Genomic DNA, 20,055 nt, shown 5'->3' with positions numbered 1-20,055 from the left:
AGCAGTGGGGACAGAATTCGAACCACCTGAGAACAGAGTGACTCCAAAACTTTTCATTACCTTCTTTCCTGTCTCCTTGCTACCCTAAATTTTCTCATTTGTAATCAACTATCTGTAGGTGTGTCTGAAATGAAATTTTCTGGGCTCTTCACTATCTTGTTCATACTCCTCAAGGCACATTTATGTCAGTTTTTCTCTTAATTTTCCAGTATTCCTCTTTAAAATGTTGTTGCTTATCAGAACCCAGGTATCATCTAAACATTGACAAATATGTGGAGGCTACTAACTGCTTCTTTCTCAGACCTGTATCTCTATTTATGCAGCAGTTACTCAGTTTGCAAGTAGTATACATCGGCAATGGGGTACAGTAATTGAGCTGTACACAGTTGCCAATGAGCCTATAGACTGTCATGTCCATACCAAGTGACCAGGCGTTCCTTCTGATACCTTGGTGCTCATGCTGCATTAATGGGTAAATATTTTGTATACCATCCCTGACTACATCCAAACTATCAGGTTACTTTTACTGTGAGTTGGAATAAGATATGTTCAAATCTGTTTGATTCATCTTCATTGAAATACCCCTAGAAGCAGCAGAGTATGTTTGAAAGAGAGCTTAACTTGTAACTAGATCATCAGGTTTCTAATATTGGTCTAAAACTTTCTACTTCTATGATTCTTTTTTTGGCCATGCCATGTGGCTTGTGGGATCTTAGTTCCCCGACCAGGACCAGGGATTGAACGCATGCCTCCTGCAATGGAAGTGCAGTATCTTAACCACTGGACCACCAGGAAATTGCCTCTACTTCTATGATCTTGGATATATGACTTAATCTTATTTGCGCTCAATTTTCTCTTGTGTAAAATAGGATAAAATAATGCTGATTCTATCTCACAGAATTATTATGAAATACATATGAAATCATGTAATACACAGTAATTTGGTACACAGTGTAAGGCATTCCATTTTTATCATGGTTATGTCAGTGTTTTCAAATCTTTCACAAACCTCTCTGTGCCTCGCTTTCCTCCTCTGTCAAATTGGGAGAATAATAGTACCTACTCCAGAGATTACTGTTTTGTTGTGGTGATGATGGTGGTTATTGTTGTTATATAAATTAGAATAATTGAAATAATGTGGCTAACCAAACAAGGTATTTAAACTCAAATATTACCCCTGAGATATTCAACTATGTTTGTCTCTCTGTTAGTAATACTAATTGATTATTCCATTAGATGCTTAGAATAAAGAGATTATGATCATGACATTAAGGAGGCCATTAATCATTTCTTTTCATCATTTATAAAGACAAGATGGTGTTCTGATTCTACTCTTCATATAATTTCATGTAAAAAAACAAACAAACAAAACAAAACTCAATGTAGATAAAATAGAAGCCACTCTGTTAGAAAAGGATAATTCTAAAACTGTTTAACTCAAAGAACACCAGTTTGTTCTCATTGTTCTTGTTGTTGTTTTGTTGTAGTACAAGTATTTTTCTTATTTTCTTTTTTTTTTGAGCTGATGTGGTTAAAATTTGAGATGCCCCACATCCCGCTGTAGCTCTTGGTAGTTGTAAATATTTGAATATTATATATTTACTTAGAATGTGCTTATTTTTCTCTTCTAAATGCTCAGAGTCCTTTGCAAATAGCATTTACCTTTTAATGGAGAACAAATTTAAAGTATTGGGAAACGTGTGCCAGTTAGATGCTAAGGACAGAGAATTTAGAAGACCAAAGTTGAGAATTAAGAATATGTGAATTTTGGAGCTTCATCTAGGTTCTTACCTTTAACAGTATATTGTGTGTGGCTACTTTATTTTCATGGACTTTTCAGTTCAAGTAGCAAGCTAGAACTTTCCATGGTTCTGTACACTCTTGTGTAAACAATTCAGTAATGTCTTTGCGAAGCTGACTTTCAAGATATTCAAGATATTCTGAAATTATATATTTCAGAAATTTCACCTGCTAATTGATACGGCATCCTGGGAGCATATAATCCCCAAGCACCATAGTCTGTGTACTTAGAAATTTTCAAGTAGAATCCAAGATAGTAAAATGTTTCTATTACCTTTGGAGTTTTGCTGCTGATGAGATGAAACTGAGTTCTCATTTGCTGCCCTTGATGGCATAATTTAAAATGTATATATTCCAGCTAGTCTATAAATACTTTTTTAAAAAGGCTGTCCTTTTATAGTGTTTTATTTCATTTATTGTGCTAAATTTTAATTTGTTTTCTTGTATATTACAGTTTTTCCTGATTGGATGTATTCTATTGTCTATAGGCTCTTTTAGCATTTTGCACTCTTTGACCTTAAATCCAGTAATTCTAGTTCATCAACTCTTTTTAAAATAAATTTAAAGAGCTCTGTATTCACTCGTGACTACTTCTTTAAATTGGAGAATCTTTTTAAATATTTAAAAATATATGGATTATTTTATGAGCATTCCCAGCATTTGGTGTGCTCGGGGAATAGTCCAGTCAAAATGATTACTTACTTCTCTGACAGTGTTTTTGATGTTGCTATATTGTATATATCTATATTTATGTCTACATATCTTATCTGTCTTTAACTATTTGCTTTCAGAGGGAAGACACTAGATCTGCACTGTGCAGTTACAATTGACACTTGACACATTGTAGCTTTTAAAACTTAAATTAGATTAAATTAAATTAAAAATTAATATCCCCAGTCATACTTGCCATGTTTCGAGCACTCAGTACCCACGCGTGGCTAGTGGGATGTATTGGACAGTGCAGATACAGAATATGTCCATCCTTGCAGAAAGTTCTACTGAACAGTGCTCCACAGAGTGTGCATGTATCAATTATATGCCTCCCACCTGTACTCCAATATTAAACTTTGGAATATTTGTTTAAATGCCTATAGATCTAAAAGTTTTAAAAAAAACAGTCTGATGTAGAATAACCTCCTGCCACAAACTCAAGTGAAATCTTTGTATGATGCCACTATTAAATCGCAAAAATATTGTCTCACTATATGTTAAATACATCATAGCTTGCTTTTTCTGCAGGTTGTTAGGTTCAGGACATATATTGTTATAGCCACAGGTTTTAATGACTATAGTAATATAGTTCTACTACATCATGGCTTAAAATTGTTGCCTCTGTAGAGACATTATTAGCTAAACTCAGCAGTATCAAATGCTACATTTTGTTAAGTAATTGTGTTTTTGTTGTTCAAAAGTTAACTCTGGTTAGGAGAAATGAACAAAGCAATTTAGAAAGCTTTATGAAACTTAATCTAATTTTCCTTGAAATGGGAGTACTTTGACAATCCTAGAGAGAGAAATTAACCTGCAGTCTTGTACTTAGATAAATATGGGGGTTTTTTTTGGTAAATTATTTATGCTAGTATACTTTTTTCCTATTGTATATACTTACTGGATTTTCTGTTTGATTTTTAATAAAGACTATATACTTATTAGGAGCATTATCAGTGTTGTATTTTTAAAAGATAAATTCCATTTTAATTATCTGACACTTTATCATTTCATTGTTATGATTTGCCTTTGTTGGTTCTTTTTGGGGGGCAGTCTTAACTTATAATGCCTCAGAAATTATTATGTAAAAAAAGTTAAGAGTAGACATCTTATTACAAAAAAACAACAATTCAGTATGAAAATGTCTTGTGATTCATTGCCATTTTGATGCTTCTAGTGCCAAGAACTTGAGAAAAATTCTTTAGATTCACATGATAAGCTGACAGAGTGAAATATCTTAAGGCTTGAAAGGGCAAGTGGAAGTTATAATTACTGTATAGTTTCACAATCCTTTTATTGAATACTCACCTTTGCTATCATGCTGCAGGCCATAGAGCGAGAAAAAGCCGAGAAGTTCAGAAAACTGCAAGATGCCAGCAGATCAGCTCAGGCCCTGGTGGAACAGCTGCTGAATGGTAATTACACAGAGTTGATTTAGATAATCTTCTTAGGGATTTGAGAAACACATAGGTTCATGTTTATCAGTGGAATTATATCAGACAAGCCCTTCCTGAATGAAAATTTAAAGTGAGTTTGTGAGCTTTTATTATTCTTTCTTAATGCTAAGCAAATTATTAGAGGAAATTCAGCTTTGAGTCCAATGGAAGAAAATGGCTTGTGGTAGAATATTCTATCAATCTGCTGTCGAGAAATCAGTTTTAGTGCAAATCCTGCTAGCATTTGTCCAAATGATTTAAGAAAACAAGATTTGCAGAAATAATTGGAAATGTAAGCAATCATATAATATATGTAAAGTGATTATAATCTGATTTAAAATAATTTTGCAATATATTTTTTCCATACCTGTTTGCTAATAATATATTTATTTTCTATGTTGCTTTTCATTTTTTAACATGTTTAAAAGAAAATGTCTCCTCAGGGTAACTTTTTTTTTTTTTTCTTCACCTACTTCTGAGTGAGGTAAAAGTACAAAGCTAGCAAAACATATTTTTAAATAATGAATTAAAATTAATTTTCGCTAACACTTGGTACCTCAAAAGCTGTCTGAACAAAATGTTATTGACATCAATTGTAAACAAACTTCTTTTCAATTGTCATTGTTATACTATTATATTCATTTCTATAAGTATAAGTAGGTGTAAGTAATTTATGAAAATCAGGGGTAATGCTATTTCTAAACAAGGTTTATTTTATTTTTCAAAGGATATGTTTACAAGAATATCATAAGCAAATGTAACAAATGTTTTTGTTATGCATGTCAGCTTTTTCCAGTACCTGCCTGCATTCTGGGGCATAAATTCTGTGTATGAATTATTTTTTGCCTTAATTGCCATGTTGGCATTAAAAAATTCAATGATCTTCCTAGGAAATCAATTCATTTTCTTCTTCTAATGAGCCCCATGACTGTATTTGGTTAAAAATAAAAACAAGGGAATATGACAACTGAGGATTGGGTTAACAAGTTAATGAATATATAGAAGATGCAAAATACAAAAAGCAGGTTGTTTTTTATTTTATTTTTATTTATTTATTTATTTTTTGCGGTATGCGGGCCTCTCACTGTTGTGGCCTCTCCCGTAGCGGAGCACAGGCTCCGGACGCGCAGGCTCAGCAGCCATGGCTCACAGGCCCCGCCGCTCCGCGGCATGTGGGCTCTTCCCGGACCAGGGCACGAACCCACATCCCCTGCATCAGCAGGCGGACTCTCAACCACTGCGCCACCAGGGAAGCCCCAAGGTTGTTTTTTAGATGCATGTTTGCTGGGTGGTTTAACTGATGAGTTTGACAACAGCATATTCATGTTAAATAAAATTATATGATCTAAAAAATTATCCTTAAACTATTATATAATTTCCCCCTAGGAACTGCATTATCACTTTTTCATTTTTATAAAGTGATGTAAAATGTATACTTTTAAATAATCTCTACTTTTAAATGGTCTCATTTCATCATCAAATATCAAGTATACCTTAACTCATTATCTGATAGTAGCATACACTGAATTATTCCAAAAGAAGTTAAAATTTAGAAATGAAGGTAATGATTTTTTGTGATGAAATTACATACCGGGTTAAAATGATCATATGATTAGTGATAACATAATTTTCTAGATTATTGCCCGTATAGCTTTAAATTTTGGAAGCCTGAAGAAAAATCAGGACATATACTAGGTATCTAATAAATATAAATTGACTGATTAAATTCTGTTTAGCAAAGCAAAATTAAGGCAGTAATTGAGATAATGACATTGGTAATTTTGGTCAGAAGATAATAATACTTCTGAAGGAAAATTCTAATTTCTGTAGAAAGCAAAGCACAGTAAGGGGTAGGGGTGCAATTTGAGGCATTCCTCATTGGTTGACTATATTGATCAAATTTTACGCTTCTCATTTGTTATGCTAATAAAGATTTGGTCTAAGTGATATGTGATTAGGTTCAAAATTGGGCTATAACTAGAGCATAGATACTTCTGCTCTGCTCCATTTAATCAAACAATTTACATAATTACTAAAAAGTAGACTCCAAGATTCAAACTTATATTTTGTTCCTTTTTGTTTTGTTTTTCACAGAAGAAATTGCATAGTATTTATTTTATGTGATTGTTTGAGCAAATTGTGAGTTAAGCCAGATGCACAATATGTGCCTGGAGTACCTCTCCAGGTATATTTCAGAGCCCCCCCCCCCCAACCCTATATTACAATTGCTCCACCAACATAGAGCCAAAAGCTAGAGTTTACTGATGTGGTTCCTGAAGTTGAAAGACAAATTGAGGTTTCTCTAAACCAGATTTCCCAACAGTTATCTCAGTAAAGCTCTTAAATTTACAAGTTCAGAATTTCCTTTCTCAAGTGTGGCTATGGAGTTGTAATAAAACTCATAACCATATAAAACATACACGTTATTGTTCTTTTGTTTATAGAAAGGAAAATGACAGCTGAATCATGGTACTTCATTTATGACCTCATGTAAATGTCTATTCATTTAACCACATATCTTATCCTTAAAAATTAAGATAAAGGCAGATCATTCTTGTGCAATGTTATAATGTTATGCAAGTAATACAAATATATATACATTCTATGTATGTTTCCCCATGATAACAACTTTTAACGTATATTCATAGTTTAAAAGTATGTATGGAGATTAGCATAAACATAGCTATTATATTTTAAAGAAAGCATTTCATGAACTATGTTTTATATATGTGTATACACACACACAAACACACACACAGGAAACTGAATTTTCTACTTAGAATAATTTGCCATAAGATTAGAGCATGTTTTAAAGTATCTAGAATGATTTTGGAACTCTTAATTTTTCCTTCAGAATGAAACTCTAAGACATGCAAAAAAATTCCTCACTGCTTATATTTTACATCAGTTTTGACTACAAATGGTATATCAAACATATTTTCAAATCACTTTTGGCCATTTTTAAATAGCTACTGAAAGCATAAATTTTTAGCACCATTTAAGAAAGGCAAAAAACAAAATCTGTTAGTCCTGAAGGCATTTCTTGAATGAATTTAAGAAAGGTGCTGAGAAACAGGGAGTGGAGTAGGGTCTTAAAATGGTTAAAAATGCAGAGATTAACCATGTTGCCAATGTAGAAGAAATGGCTTTCATTCGATGTTGCAAGGTTGTGTTAAAAATCAATTGCATGTCCTGAAAACACTGTTTCTCGTAGCACATTGAGTTTTGCACAGTTACATAGAAGTTATGATCTATTAGAAGATAATTTTTGTTTTGGCTGCATTTTATCAAATGGAAAGTGTTATATGAAGAATATTAAAATACAGTTAATATTAAATATACTGTAAGTTTTAGTATCAGCTATGCTGTGAATTTTGCAGTAGAATGATTTATATTTGAATAATATGCAGGGATATTCAGTAAGAGATTCTTATTAATTCGTTTGGAACCTTTTTTAAATCAAAAAAGAGATTGCATACATTATTTGCATACATTAAAGCTATACATGAACATTTTCCTTATAGGTGTTCCAGTTCTTTTAGAAGAATGTAAAGGATCTTCATGATCATAATAGACTAAATTGGGAGGCTACAGTGCTACTAATAGAGAGTGTTATCTAAAAAATGTATTTTGGGAACTTTGACATGGAATTTTGGTATAATTTTGACTGATTTATCTCTTTAACTGTTTTTATTAACTAATATTAATTTGTTGCTCCTATATCAAAATCAATTGATTGGATAAGTATGGGGAATAGTGTGATAAAGTGTTGGATGGTGAAGAGGTCCTCCTCTTACTGGAGAAATTTTTCACAGATAGAATCTTTATGAAGCTTATTGTCAATATATAAGATAAGTTTCACAGCCTTAGTCTCAACAAATTATTCACATCCTAGAACTTTAATGAGAGTAAATGGGAGACTAGATAGGGTACCTAGTGATCTACTTATGTTTCTGGTAGCCGTGTTATACTGAGAAGGAGAATTTCCAAAATTTTATTTATTTAGATTTTTAAAATACACAATATAACCTTCTTTAAGATTTATTTTTATACTTAAACACAAAATGACCTAAAATAATTAAAATTTTAGAGAATTTTAGCAACTAAATACGGTAAAGAATCTTGCTACTATATCAGTAGTATTGATTATTAATTAATCCGGATTCCTAAGATTTTATTTTACTTTTTTAACTGATCTGCATACTTTAGAGCAAAAGATTTTCATCTTTTGAGTGAGATTATGGGACTTTAGGACAATCTAGAATGTGCTTACTTGTTTTTATCTATTTACAATTAGACTTCATTTTAAATTCTTTTTGTAAAATAATGTTCTTGATTCAAATATATCGTCTCCTTATCAGTCAGATATAACAAAAAAACCCTGGTTTTGATAAATTGTTTTCCTTTATTAATATTGAAATTACCGAAAGTGTTATATCAAAACATTAATTTGATGGGTCCAAGATGGCAGACAAGTTGACTTTTTCCATTAGACCTTGAGCCTCAGTATATGCTCACATCAGCAAGCTAAATAACACACTCACAGGTGCCATGACAGTTCCAAAACCATAAGGATCAAAAAATTGGGTGGTGGCCCAATTCCTGGAAATCCCCGCCCCTTCCTAAAATAGCTGGAATACTCCTCCCACTCATTAGCCTATGAAATTACCCACTCCTATAAAAACTGACAACCCCATACCCTGGTGCATTTCTCACCATCTGAGATGGCCCACACTCTGTCTGTGGAGTATGTTTCTCCTAAGTCCACTCTCACCTTCTGAGATGGCCCACGCTCTGTCTGTGGAGGGTGTTTCTCTCTAAATAAATCCACTTCTTACCTATCACAAACAAACAAACAAACATTCATTTGAAAACATATAAGCATAGCTCAATTTCCCCTTTCTTAAGCTATAAAATGCTTTCACCACAATTTCCAGAGGAGATACTATAATTATCTAATAGGGTTCGTGATGTTTTCTACATTAAATTGTGCTTCACTTTGAATTTCTAATTGTAGTTTTCTGTGTGTTAATTAAGAGCCTGAAGACAATCACATTAAGGAAATGTTTAAATAATAGTAGTAATTATTAGTATATCAGACTAAAAGAACATTTCAAAACCATCATCCGATGAGTGTTATAGTGTTTAAGGTGATACCTAATAGTAAGTCTGCTAAGGATCGTAATTAAATAGCACAGACTGATAACACAGACAAGGTCTCCTTTTATCTATAATATTAAGTATGGAACTGTAACTTAGTATTTTGGTTTAAAGTTCATTAAGTACTTTACACGAATGATGTTATTTAAATTTCAACAGAACTTTGTCAGATGGGTAAGGGCAGGGATTGGGGTCAGTTTGGCTCATCTCAGAGGCAAACCTCTCATTATCTTTTCACATCATTGTGAAGGATTTTCAGTGGCAGTAACTATTCTAATTGTGTATTTTAATGGGAAGAGATTTTGTAGCTGCTCTGTACATCATTGGGGCATGGAAATGGTACTATTTGTAGCGGTTCATCCTCTCCACCATGAATGAGTAGCTTTCCATGGTTGTACCCATTTCCTCTTCTCTTACTTTTTCCTGAGTTCTGGGCAGTTTGATTTATGTTTCCTGTTTTTCCACGTGACACTTGAGATAATGGTCTACACAGAGTTCACACTCAATAAATGTTGTTAATTGACAGACACATTTTTCTTCGTTTAATCTCCAAAGGAAGAGACTCTGTGCCCAGTGTGTGTGTATGTGTGTGTGAAGGGAGGAAATTAAAGTGATCACTGTTGTTGTGGAATATTAGTCACAAAAACAAATAGACATTTCTCCAAAGAAGATATACAGATTGCCAACAAATACATGAAAGAATGCTCAATATCATTAATCATCAGAGAAATGCAAATCAAAACTACAATGAGATATCATCTCACACCGGTCAGAATGGCCATCATCAAAAAATCTACAAACAATAAATGCTGGAGAGGGTGTGGAGAAAAGGGAATCCTCTTGCACTGTTGGTGGGAATGTAAATTGATACAGCCACTATGGAGAAACGGTATGGAGGTTCCTTAAAAAACTAAAAATAGAACTACCATACGATCCAGCCATCCCATTACTGGGCATATACCCTGAGAAAATCATAATTCAAAGAGAGTCATGTACCAAAATGTTCATTGCAGCTGTATTTACAATAGCCAGGACATGGAAGCAACCTAAGTGCCCATCAACAGATGAATGGATAAAGAAGATGTGGCACATATATACAATGGAATATTACTCAGCCATAAAAAGAAATGAAATTGAGTTATTTGTAGTGAGGTGGATGGACCTAGAGTCTGTCATACAGAATGAAGTAAGTCAGAAAGAGAAAAACAAATACTGTACGCTAACACATATATATGGAATCTAAAAAAAAAAAAAGGTCATGAAGAACCTAGGGGCAAGACGGGAATAAAGATGAAGACCTACTAGAGAATGGACTTGAGGATACAGGGAGGGGGAAGGGTAAGCTGGGACAAAGTGAGAGAGTGGCATGGACATATATACACTACCAAACGTAAAATAGCTAGTGGGAAGCAGCCGCATAGCACAGGGAGATCAGCTCGGTGGTTTGTGACCACCTAGAGGGGTGGGATAGGGAGGATGGGAGGGAGGGAGACGCAAGAGGGAAGAGATATGGGGACATATTTATATGTATAACTGATTTATTTTGTTATAAAGCAGAAACTAACACACCATTGTAAAGCAAATATACCCTAATAAAGATGTTAAAAAAAAAAACAAATATGAGTAGGGATCTGACTTTTTGCTCTTATAATTCAATACTGTTTAGAAAGAGAAAAAAGTTATATACATAAATTTATGTATTCTTATTAGGGATATGAATTTTATGTCAACCTATTAATTTTTAAAAGCTATTATTTTTAAAATAAGATGACGTGGCAGTTGTATAAAAGTTAGTGTCACCAGAAAACCTCTAGAATTAGCCTATAATACTCAGACCTCATTTTCATGGACTCTAATTAAATTTCTGTCACATTTTAGGCTGTTATATTGAATGCCAAATGTATTTGCAATGACCCTCATTTAATATGCAACAAAAATAGGAACTATTTATTAGCAACTTTATTTTAAGTTTTCATTCCAAATATTCTTCTAATTCAGGAGCTCTGAAAACACAGGTTTTTGCATTATTCTACCCTGACTTTATGGCTAATGCTGAATATACTTGATGAGGAATACTTCACTTTAAGTGGCAGTTTTGAAGTACTTCCATGGAAGGTGGTGCACAATTAAAATTATTCTAACAGTCTGTTATGCACTGTACACAAGTAATAAAATTAATGGATGCACTTCAAGTAATGATCCATTTCCTCTGGGTGCAATATATTTATTCATAGACTATTTCAGGGGTTGTTTAGAATATGAGATGTGAATGGATTATGATCCATTATCCCTGAGATTCTAATGTGCTGCTACAAAATGGTTTCCATAAGTATTGTTCATAATGTGTGGTGAGTTAGTGTTTGTATTCTTAAGTAGCTAACAAAAAATTAGAAAAACAGATGCTCAAATGATTGATACTTAAAACTTTGCAGATATTTATACTTACAAACTGTCATGAAACTTAAAATTTTCAGTTAAGAAGCATAATTCTATGAAATACACATAAAACAATTATATATAATAATAAAATTATTCATAGTATTTGCTGGGGAAACACTTAGTACCTTTATTCTGCAAAAGTTTTAAGGGACTTTCTCATAATCTCATTACTAGTACTGGATAATAGATGGCCAGTTAATTGATGAAGTTGAAGTAATGGCATTTCTAAGTTTGAGAGACACACATTAAGTAATGTGACATGTGACAGTGCTGTTGATCCCTCCCCCAAGTATTTTAAAGCAGACTTGAAGCAAGAGAGACTGCATGCGTCTTGTGTTTGGCTTTTCGTGTCTGTGGCTATTGCTCCCCTAATGTTTGTATTCGTATGAAGTAAGATATCGATTTGGTGTTAGGTGAGTTCACAAGTAAAGTGTATTTATTTCATACCTACTCTAAGCTGAGAATTCTATCAGATACTGCCAGTGGAGAGATTTTTCTTAGGGGGGTTTATAGTTTAGAAAGACAGGTTATACTCTAGTTGAGCAGGAAGCATATTCATATATGAATTAATACAGTATTTCCATACAAATCGTTAATAAATAAAATGTCTGATTTTCTGCAGTCAAAATCATATCTTCACCAGTGACATCTAGAAATTTCTGTTTTTAACTTTTAGCCTGGCTATCCTGTGTAACTTTAATTTCAAATGATTACAGATTTATGACCAATTATTCCAAGATTCCCTAATAAACTCTTATGGATTCATCACTGATTAATATAATTTCTCTTAAAAGTATATAAATATACTTTCTATATCCCATATTAGTGCCATATTATATAAAATTACTATCTTTAAAAAATATTTATTATTTTTCATAAATGACCCTTTTCAGTAATTAAAAAGACTCCCCCTCTCCCTAATTTACCATTTGACAGATCTGGTTTCTTTTCCTTGTTTCCTACATGTTCTTTTTCATTTCTTTGTATTAACATTGACTGATATTTATTGGTTGCCTAGTATATGTCATGCTTGGTGTAACAATTCACACATGTTAACTCAGAACCCTGATAGGTGTCCAATGAGGTCAATTGTATTTTTTTAACTTTGTATTTCATATTGGAGTATAGTTGATTAACAATGTTGTGTTAGTTTCAGGTGTACAGCAAAGTGATTCAGTTATACATATACATGTATCTACTCTTTTTCAAATTCTTTTCCCATTTAGGTTATTACAGAATATTGAGCAGAGTTCCCTGTGCTATACATACAGTAGGTCCTTGTTGGTTATCTATTTTAAATATAGCTGTGTGTACGTGTCAATTCTCAATCCATGGATGAGAAAAATGAGGCCCAGTGTGATTACCTAACTGAACCCAGTTAACTCATTTAGTAAAGCAGTGGTGGGGGGCAGGGACCAAATTTGAACTCAGGTCTGCCTAATACCAGAGCTTTTGCTGTGAACTTTTATACCCTTTTGCCTGCTTTTACCATTTATCCTAATAAGGAGATCCTTCTTTTACCTATTATTATATTTTAATTCCCTTTATTCGGTTATAAAAATCAATATGCTCTTAAGTGGAGAGTATATAGATTTCATAGTGGATTTGTACTAAATTCACTTTTCTCATTTATATTAATTCCTTTTGCAGCAATGTTTAGCATCTGGACATTTTTTGGGCATGACATATTGAACTGATAGTTTTGGGTGATGATCAAGGAGTCATTAAATTCTAGCTCTGGATTTTAATAGGTACCATAGAACTTATTGATACTTCATTATAGTTTGATTTGTATTTTGCTGATTAAATTAGCATGCATTATTCTTATTAAAATTAATTTATGATTTTAGTTTTCCAGTTGCTAAGGGGTTTTCATATGGTTGACCTCAGGGACGGTGAGATAATTTTCTCTGTATTCCCTTATCATTTGGACAAATGCTAAATAAATTCAATCCAGTATCGTTCCATCAGTACTTTTAATTTACTTTAGCATCTCTTGTTTGTCTGTCATGGACTTGGACTACCAAGGACTGACTTCCTTCTTCTAAGTGCCTATTCACACTTAATATATGCTGAAAATATTTCTCCTAAACATCTGGTCATTTAGATCCATGGCACATTTTTGAATCATTTTCTAACATAATTTACAGTTTCTACCCTGTGTACTTTTAAATTGTTCCCTTTCATTTTCCAGCAATAATATCAGCATTTTATTGTAGTATTTTTTCTCAAACTGAATGCCTATATGACCGGAGATTTGGATTCTTCCCGTATATTTTGTAACAAACATGATCATTTTACAACTATAGTTTCTTAGTGGCATCCCTCAGAACATATTTTAGTATAATTCTTGGTCACTGCTCAAAACCAAATTATCCCAAACAGAATATCCCACAACACATCCAGATGTGTCAATAAAACCAGTCACTTCCTTAGCTGTTAGGGAGGGTATTAGAGGAATATTTAGCTCCTGCAAACCACGGGCTGCCTTATATAGCTGTATATATAGAAATATACATATATTATCTTTTTACTCTTTAGTTTTTCAATTAATTTTTTTTTTTTTTTTTTTTTTTTGCGGTACGCAGAGCCTCTCTCTGTTGTGGCCTCTCCCGTTGCAGAGCACAGGCTCCGGATGCGCAGGCTCAGCGGCCATGGGTCATGGGCCCAGCCGCTCCGCGGCATGTGGGATCTTCCCGGACGGGGGCACGAGCCCGTATCCCCTGCATTGGCAGGTGGACTCTCAACCACTGCGCCACCAGGGAAGCCCTTCAATTAATTTTTTTCAAAAATATATCAGGCAAAGGAGGAGGAAAAGATCGTTGCCAACGATATTTGCGAAGTTTGTTTTCTCCAGTGTCATCCTGGCTAGTGTCAAACTCTGAAATGAGCGAAGTTAGAGTTGTGTTTCAAATGGATTGAGAGACGTGGTTTGGCAGCATGACATAATTACAACAAAATGAAAATTAGGTGTCTGAGCAGAGGAAAGTAAAGGAGAATAAAATAATATAGTTGTTGACTTCAAATCCATGTCTTTTATTCTTTAAAAAGAGTGAAGTGGGAGGCATGTACGAGTTAGCAGAACCACAGGCCTCACATTTGCTGGAGATGGTCTTCACTTTTTAATAACGTAATAACTTACTTGTCAGTTAACTAAATCACATTACCAGAAAGTTGTGTAAAATGGACATTCATAAAAGAAGATTCTCCTAGACAACTTGGTCTTCACTAAATCATTTTACCCCTAAAATACTTTAACCTAGAGGGAGAATCTTACAGTGAGCTTATGATCCCTTTTGAGATCTGCGAGTATATGTAGGAATAGGAAACATTTGAATATTCAGTGTTCCAGAAATATTATAAAATTAGTGCTATCATAGCTATGTTTTAACATGCATATCATATTTAATATATATCTTTATATAGTGTAATTTATTAAAGAAGTTACTATGTAAACAAATTGTGTGTGTGTGTGTAAGAACATTACATATTATGAACTTTAGAGAGTTAATGTGATATTGCTGTACTTGCATTGGATTGGCATTAGTCATATATCACATTTTGACAAAATTTAAATAAGATGGTATATGTTAAAAGACATAGCATATTCCCTAAAATGTACTAGATTTTCCAGAAGACTTAAGTTGATAATGATATGCTTATGTTTCCATTTTGCCCTCGATAGACTTTTTCTGCTTTAATATTTCTATAGATGATTTTAAAACTTTCAGATCAACTTCCACATTTGTAAATGATATGTAAATAATTTGAAAACCTTTTTTCTAATTAGAAAGATTATTTTTCCTAGTGCTTGTTTCCTTTCTTTGGATTTATGGGCAATCCACTTATTTCTGGCTTTCTGTAGCATAAACAGAGAATTATTGATTTTTTATACATACTCACTTTTTTCCTTTTTTTAAAAATCCAAATAATAACATTTCAACTAATTCAAAGGCGTTTTAAAAAACAAAAATGTACGTTACTTTTTAGAAGTATAGTTTATTAATATACATGACATTTAACATTTATTTGGAAATATCCAAAAAGTTATTTGTCTGTAATCTTCCATCCCCACCATCAGAGCTTTGACCATTTTTTTAAAATTTAAATATTTTCTACTCTTCTACATCTTATGTATCCTTATTTAGTACTTTGCTACATTCATATTCTTTGATAAGATGCAATTCTAGTAATTTGCAGTCAATAATCAGAAATCTTGGTATTTTAACTTCTTTATCAGTAAATAAATGATTTGTTTGAAATTCAGATGATGAATAGTTTGGAACTTGAGTCAATGTTGGTTTTCAGATAATGTCTTTCAGTCTGTGGCTTCAGTGGATATATTTATAAAATATGTCTTTCTAGAGGGTGTTAATGCTGACAGTATCAAACAAGCCTCAGAACAACTGAACAGCCGGTGGATCGAGTTCTGCCAGTTGCTAAGTGAGAGACTTAACTGGCTGGAGTATCAGAACAACATCATCACTTTCTATAATCAGCTACAACAATTGGAGCAGATGACAACTACTGCAGAAAACTGGTTGAAAACCCAACCCACTACCACATCAGAGCCAACAACAATTAAAAGCCAGTTAAAAAATTGTAAGGTAAGACTCTTCCCTCCTATTTGGAGCATGATCAATAGAAGTTTCTTGGAAATTTCCAGAAGAATAGCAAATTATTTAATGATAAAATTTCCCTCTTAAGGGTTTAATTAAACACAGTAAAGATCAAAATATAAGCGAAGAAAATGAGTTTAAATAGGTAACATATGGATGCCCGAATCCCCAAAAACTTAGTTACACATAGTTAATTGATTTTGTCAGTTTGCAAAATGGTGAGGCAGTGTTGGAGTATAGGAACCACACGTATCCTATGGAAAATGGACAGTAATTTGGCGCTGTCCAATTCTTATGGCAGCTCAGGTGAAAAGAGCAAAACACAGTCATATGTTCAAAATGTGGAATCCACACAAACAGAAGCAGCTGATATACAGTATAATTGGATATATGAGGAAAATCTTTAAAACTGACAGTCCATTAACTTAGGATACTTCGAGGAAGGTTCCTTTACAGCAATATTTTTTATATGTACTTGCAGTGTAGAGGAACCTCAAAGGATAGTACAGTAACCCAGCATCAGTGCTGTTACTATACTTAAGATAGAAAGGATCAGGGAGCGAGAAGTTACAGAAACCCAGAAGGAGAGTCAGATGCTCATTGTAAAGGCAGCTTTAAGAGCCAGTCCAACACAGTACCAACACAGGAATGGGGCCAGAAAAATAAACACCCTACTTTGCTCTCCTCCCTGCCTCCAGAATCTGAACAGTGGTCCCCATCAACTAAACTTAATCAGAAGGCAGACGACAAGGAGCTTTAATCTATAAATGTCATTCTCCTGGGTCACAGAAGGGTGGGCAGTATATCTGGAGGGGCAAACAAGACACAGCACACACAAAAGGGCCTGAGAAAGACACTAAATGAGTATTCTGCACGTGTAAATAAACAAGATATATCAATATAAACAACTTGAACTTTTTGCATAGTTACTACAAAATGTTACTATGCATAGTTACACTTTTCATGGAATGTGGGAAATTGATTAGAGGATAGATGAAAAGGTTTCCAGAATGAAACCTTAATGGTAAACTGAGATGAGTGGGCTTAATTTTAAAAGCAATGAATGGGGGTTAATCTGCATACTTTGAAAACAGTGGTTTAAATAATGGAAGACTGGAGATGGAGAGGCACCAGGGTTGGTTTGGAGGTGGTATTGAATCCAGAAAGTGAGGGGAAATTCAAAGCTATTTTGAAGGGAAAATCAGTTGAAGGATTTGATGATTCTTCTTCAAATATTGGACCGACAGCTTTACTAGGAAGTAAATAAACTCAGGAAATATATTTTTGGATAAAGAATATCGTACAGCAAGGCATTTAGTTTATTAGGCAAATATGCAAGTGTAGGTAATTTCTGTTCCCTGTAATTCTAGATACATTTTGCTATTAAAGAATAGAATCCATGACTTTTTTTCCCTGTGAATTAGAGGAATACTCCATCTGTATTATTTCTTGTGATAAAAAATCTGTTGATAGTACCTTAACCTGTTTCTTGAGATTCAGATATAGATATTAATAACATCTACAAAATGCATTCATCCATAAAATACATATTCAGTGTCTCTAATGTGGCCAAGAATGATACTAAGTGTATTAGCTGGTTTGGGCTGCCATAACAAATACCATAGACTGGGTGGCTTAAACAAAAGAAATTTATTTTCTCACAGTTCTGGAGGCTGAAAGTCCAAGATGAAGGTCTGGCAGGGTTCAACTTCTGGTGAAAACTCTCTTTCTGTCTTGTAGACAGCTGCCTTCTCACCACGTCCTCACCTGGCCTTTCCTTGGCACATGTGCATGGAGGGGAAAAAAAAATCTTTCTCTTCTTCTTGTAAGGCCACCAGTACTATCACATAAAGACCCTGCACTTAAGAACTGATTTAACCTTAATTACTTTCTAAAAGCCCTATCACCAAATATAGTCACATTGTGGGTTAGAGCTCCAACCCATAAATTTTGGGGGACATGATTTGGTACACAGATTCTCACTCACAGAATTCTCACAATTCTCTCTATTTATGTCCTTGTTATATGCCACGAGCCCCCAAAGTCCAAAAGTCATAACTCATTCTAGCATCAACCCTAAAGCCTAAAGTCCAAAGTCTCTTCATAATTTAAATCATATATGGATGAGACTCGAGATATCATTCATCCTGAGATAGAACTTCTTTCCTGCTATGAACCAGTGAAACCAGATGACTTACGTGCTTCCAATATATGATGGTGGGACAGGCATAGGATAGGCATTCACATTCCAAAAGGAGAAAAAATAGGGAAAAAAGAAGGGGTCCTAATCAAGTCCAAAATTTAGCAAGGCAAATTCCACTGGATTTAAGGTTTGAGAATAATCTTCTTTGGCTTGATGCCCTGCCTTCCAGTCCTGCTAGGGTGATGCTTCTACCTTTAGGACCCACTGGGGTGGCAGACACACTTAAGTTTAGGGAATATTAGAGTGAGCATTCATTGACCCTGCCCTCATAGCATTTACCTGGAGTAGGTGAGAGAGAGATTAAGTAAATGATTAAATAAACAGATGTTAAATTACCACCGGGACAAATGCTTTAAACAGAGGTACAGAGTTCTGGGAGAGTGTCTAACAGGGAAAACCTGACCTTGACAGAGCCACCAAGGGCAACTTCCTTGAGGCAGGTACATTTGAGTTGAAATTAAGAGAACAGCAGGGAAGGAGGCTTCAGGCAGAAGGAACATGGTGGGAGGGAGCAATAATGACCAAATAACTGAAATAAGGCCAATGTGAATTCTGGGCATAGAAGGGTGGGGGCGTAAGATGAAAGATGGAGGCAAAAAGACAAGCATATAGGAGACAAAGCAAGGACTCTAAGGGCATGCTAGGACCTTGGTCTTTATCTGAGGAGTGAATGGAGATCACTGGAGGTTACATATCTTAAATATTCTCTCGAGGTTAGAGAAGTCATCCTAAGTGAAGTCATTTCTTTTTTCTGCATTCAACCACAAAGTTCCAAATTCTGATGATGGAAGTCTATACCTCTTCATCACTCCTTACTGTTTCTCTCTGCCCCATTGGTTTCTGCTAGTTTGATGAATCACCTTAGGCAAAATACTTAGCAGGATAAGCCCCATGTCATTCACACAACAGTTGAAATTGTGATTACTTGGTTGTGATTAGTAATAGGTTGATAAATTACTCCATCCTATTTGTCAGTGCATTCTGTTATTTGGAGATGTTTCTAAAATTAGGGTGCAGATTTAGCTCAAAATCTAATGTTTGCCAGAACTGGTTCTTAATATGTTGGGGATTAGGGAGCCCTTTAGGAATTGGAAGAAATCCATGGACCCTTTCCTGAGGAAAAAAATACAAGTTTTTCTAGTAGATAAACATATAATTTTAAAGGATAAATAGACTGAGAGAACATGCCTTACTCTGGAGGACCAACCACACTAAGGCCCTTTTATGGAAATAATGAGTAATTGTTAACATCTTTTAAATGTTAAATATTTGAGGTCAAAATGATATTTCCTATAATTTACTCTTAGAACTTTAAGGTCCCTGCTGAACATTTGCCCAAATGTTTTATTAGTTTCAAAGTCCCCTTTGTTTTGCAGAACATACTTTACTATACTGTAGACTCATTATATAGCTCCCTAAAAAGGAAGAATGATGGCCCTACATCTGGCCAAATGTAAATCAGGTTCTTAAATGTTTCACGGCAGATGTCATTGGTACCATTTGCAAGTCTGGTGTACAAAGTGCATGTCTGTAATTCTATAATCCAAACCACAAAGTGTTACCCTTTACCTCTTATCTTACTCTTCTTCTATGAATATGCTCCTACCTTCTAGCACTTGATAGAGAGGCTTTATATTTGAATGGGAGAGATGGGGTCACCTCCTTATTTATCTAAATGTCTTTAATTTTC

The 20,055-nt window shown here is 34.1% G+C and overlaps 1 protein-coding gene across 2 annotated transcripts in view; it reads left to right on the top strand.

Moving 5' to 3' along the window:
* DMD (dystrophin) overlaps positions 1 to 20,055 on the top strand; it is a 2,064,872-nt gene that overhangs the window by 705,990 nt on the left and 1,338,827 nt on the right. For both annotated transcript variants that reach the window (XM_082609524.1, XM_082609523.1), the window contains exons 19-20: positions 3,836 to 3,923; positions 15,909 to 16,150. In XM_082609524.1, coding sequence (XP_082465650.1) covers positions 3,836 to 3,923; positions 15,909 to 16,150 — 330 coding nt within the window. The remainder of the gene's footprint in view (positions 1 to 3,835; positions 3,924 to 15,908; positions 16,151 to 20,055) is intronic.

Source organism: Mesoplodon mirus (assembly GCF_964341445.2).
Source record: "Mesoplodon mirus genome assembly, chromosome: X".
In the NCBI taxonomy this organism is placed as follows: Eukaryota; Metazoa; Chordata; class Mammalia; order Artiodactyla; family Ziphiidae; genus Mesoplodon; species Mesoplodon mirus.
Note: the sequence above shows the minus strand (reverse complement) of the source record. Positions and strands in the feature narration are given on the sequence as shown.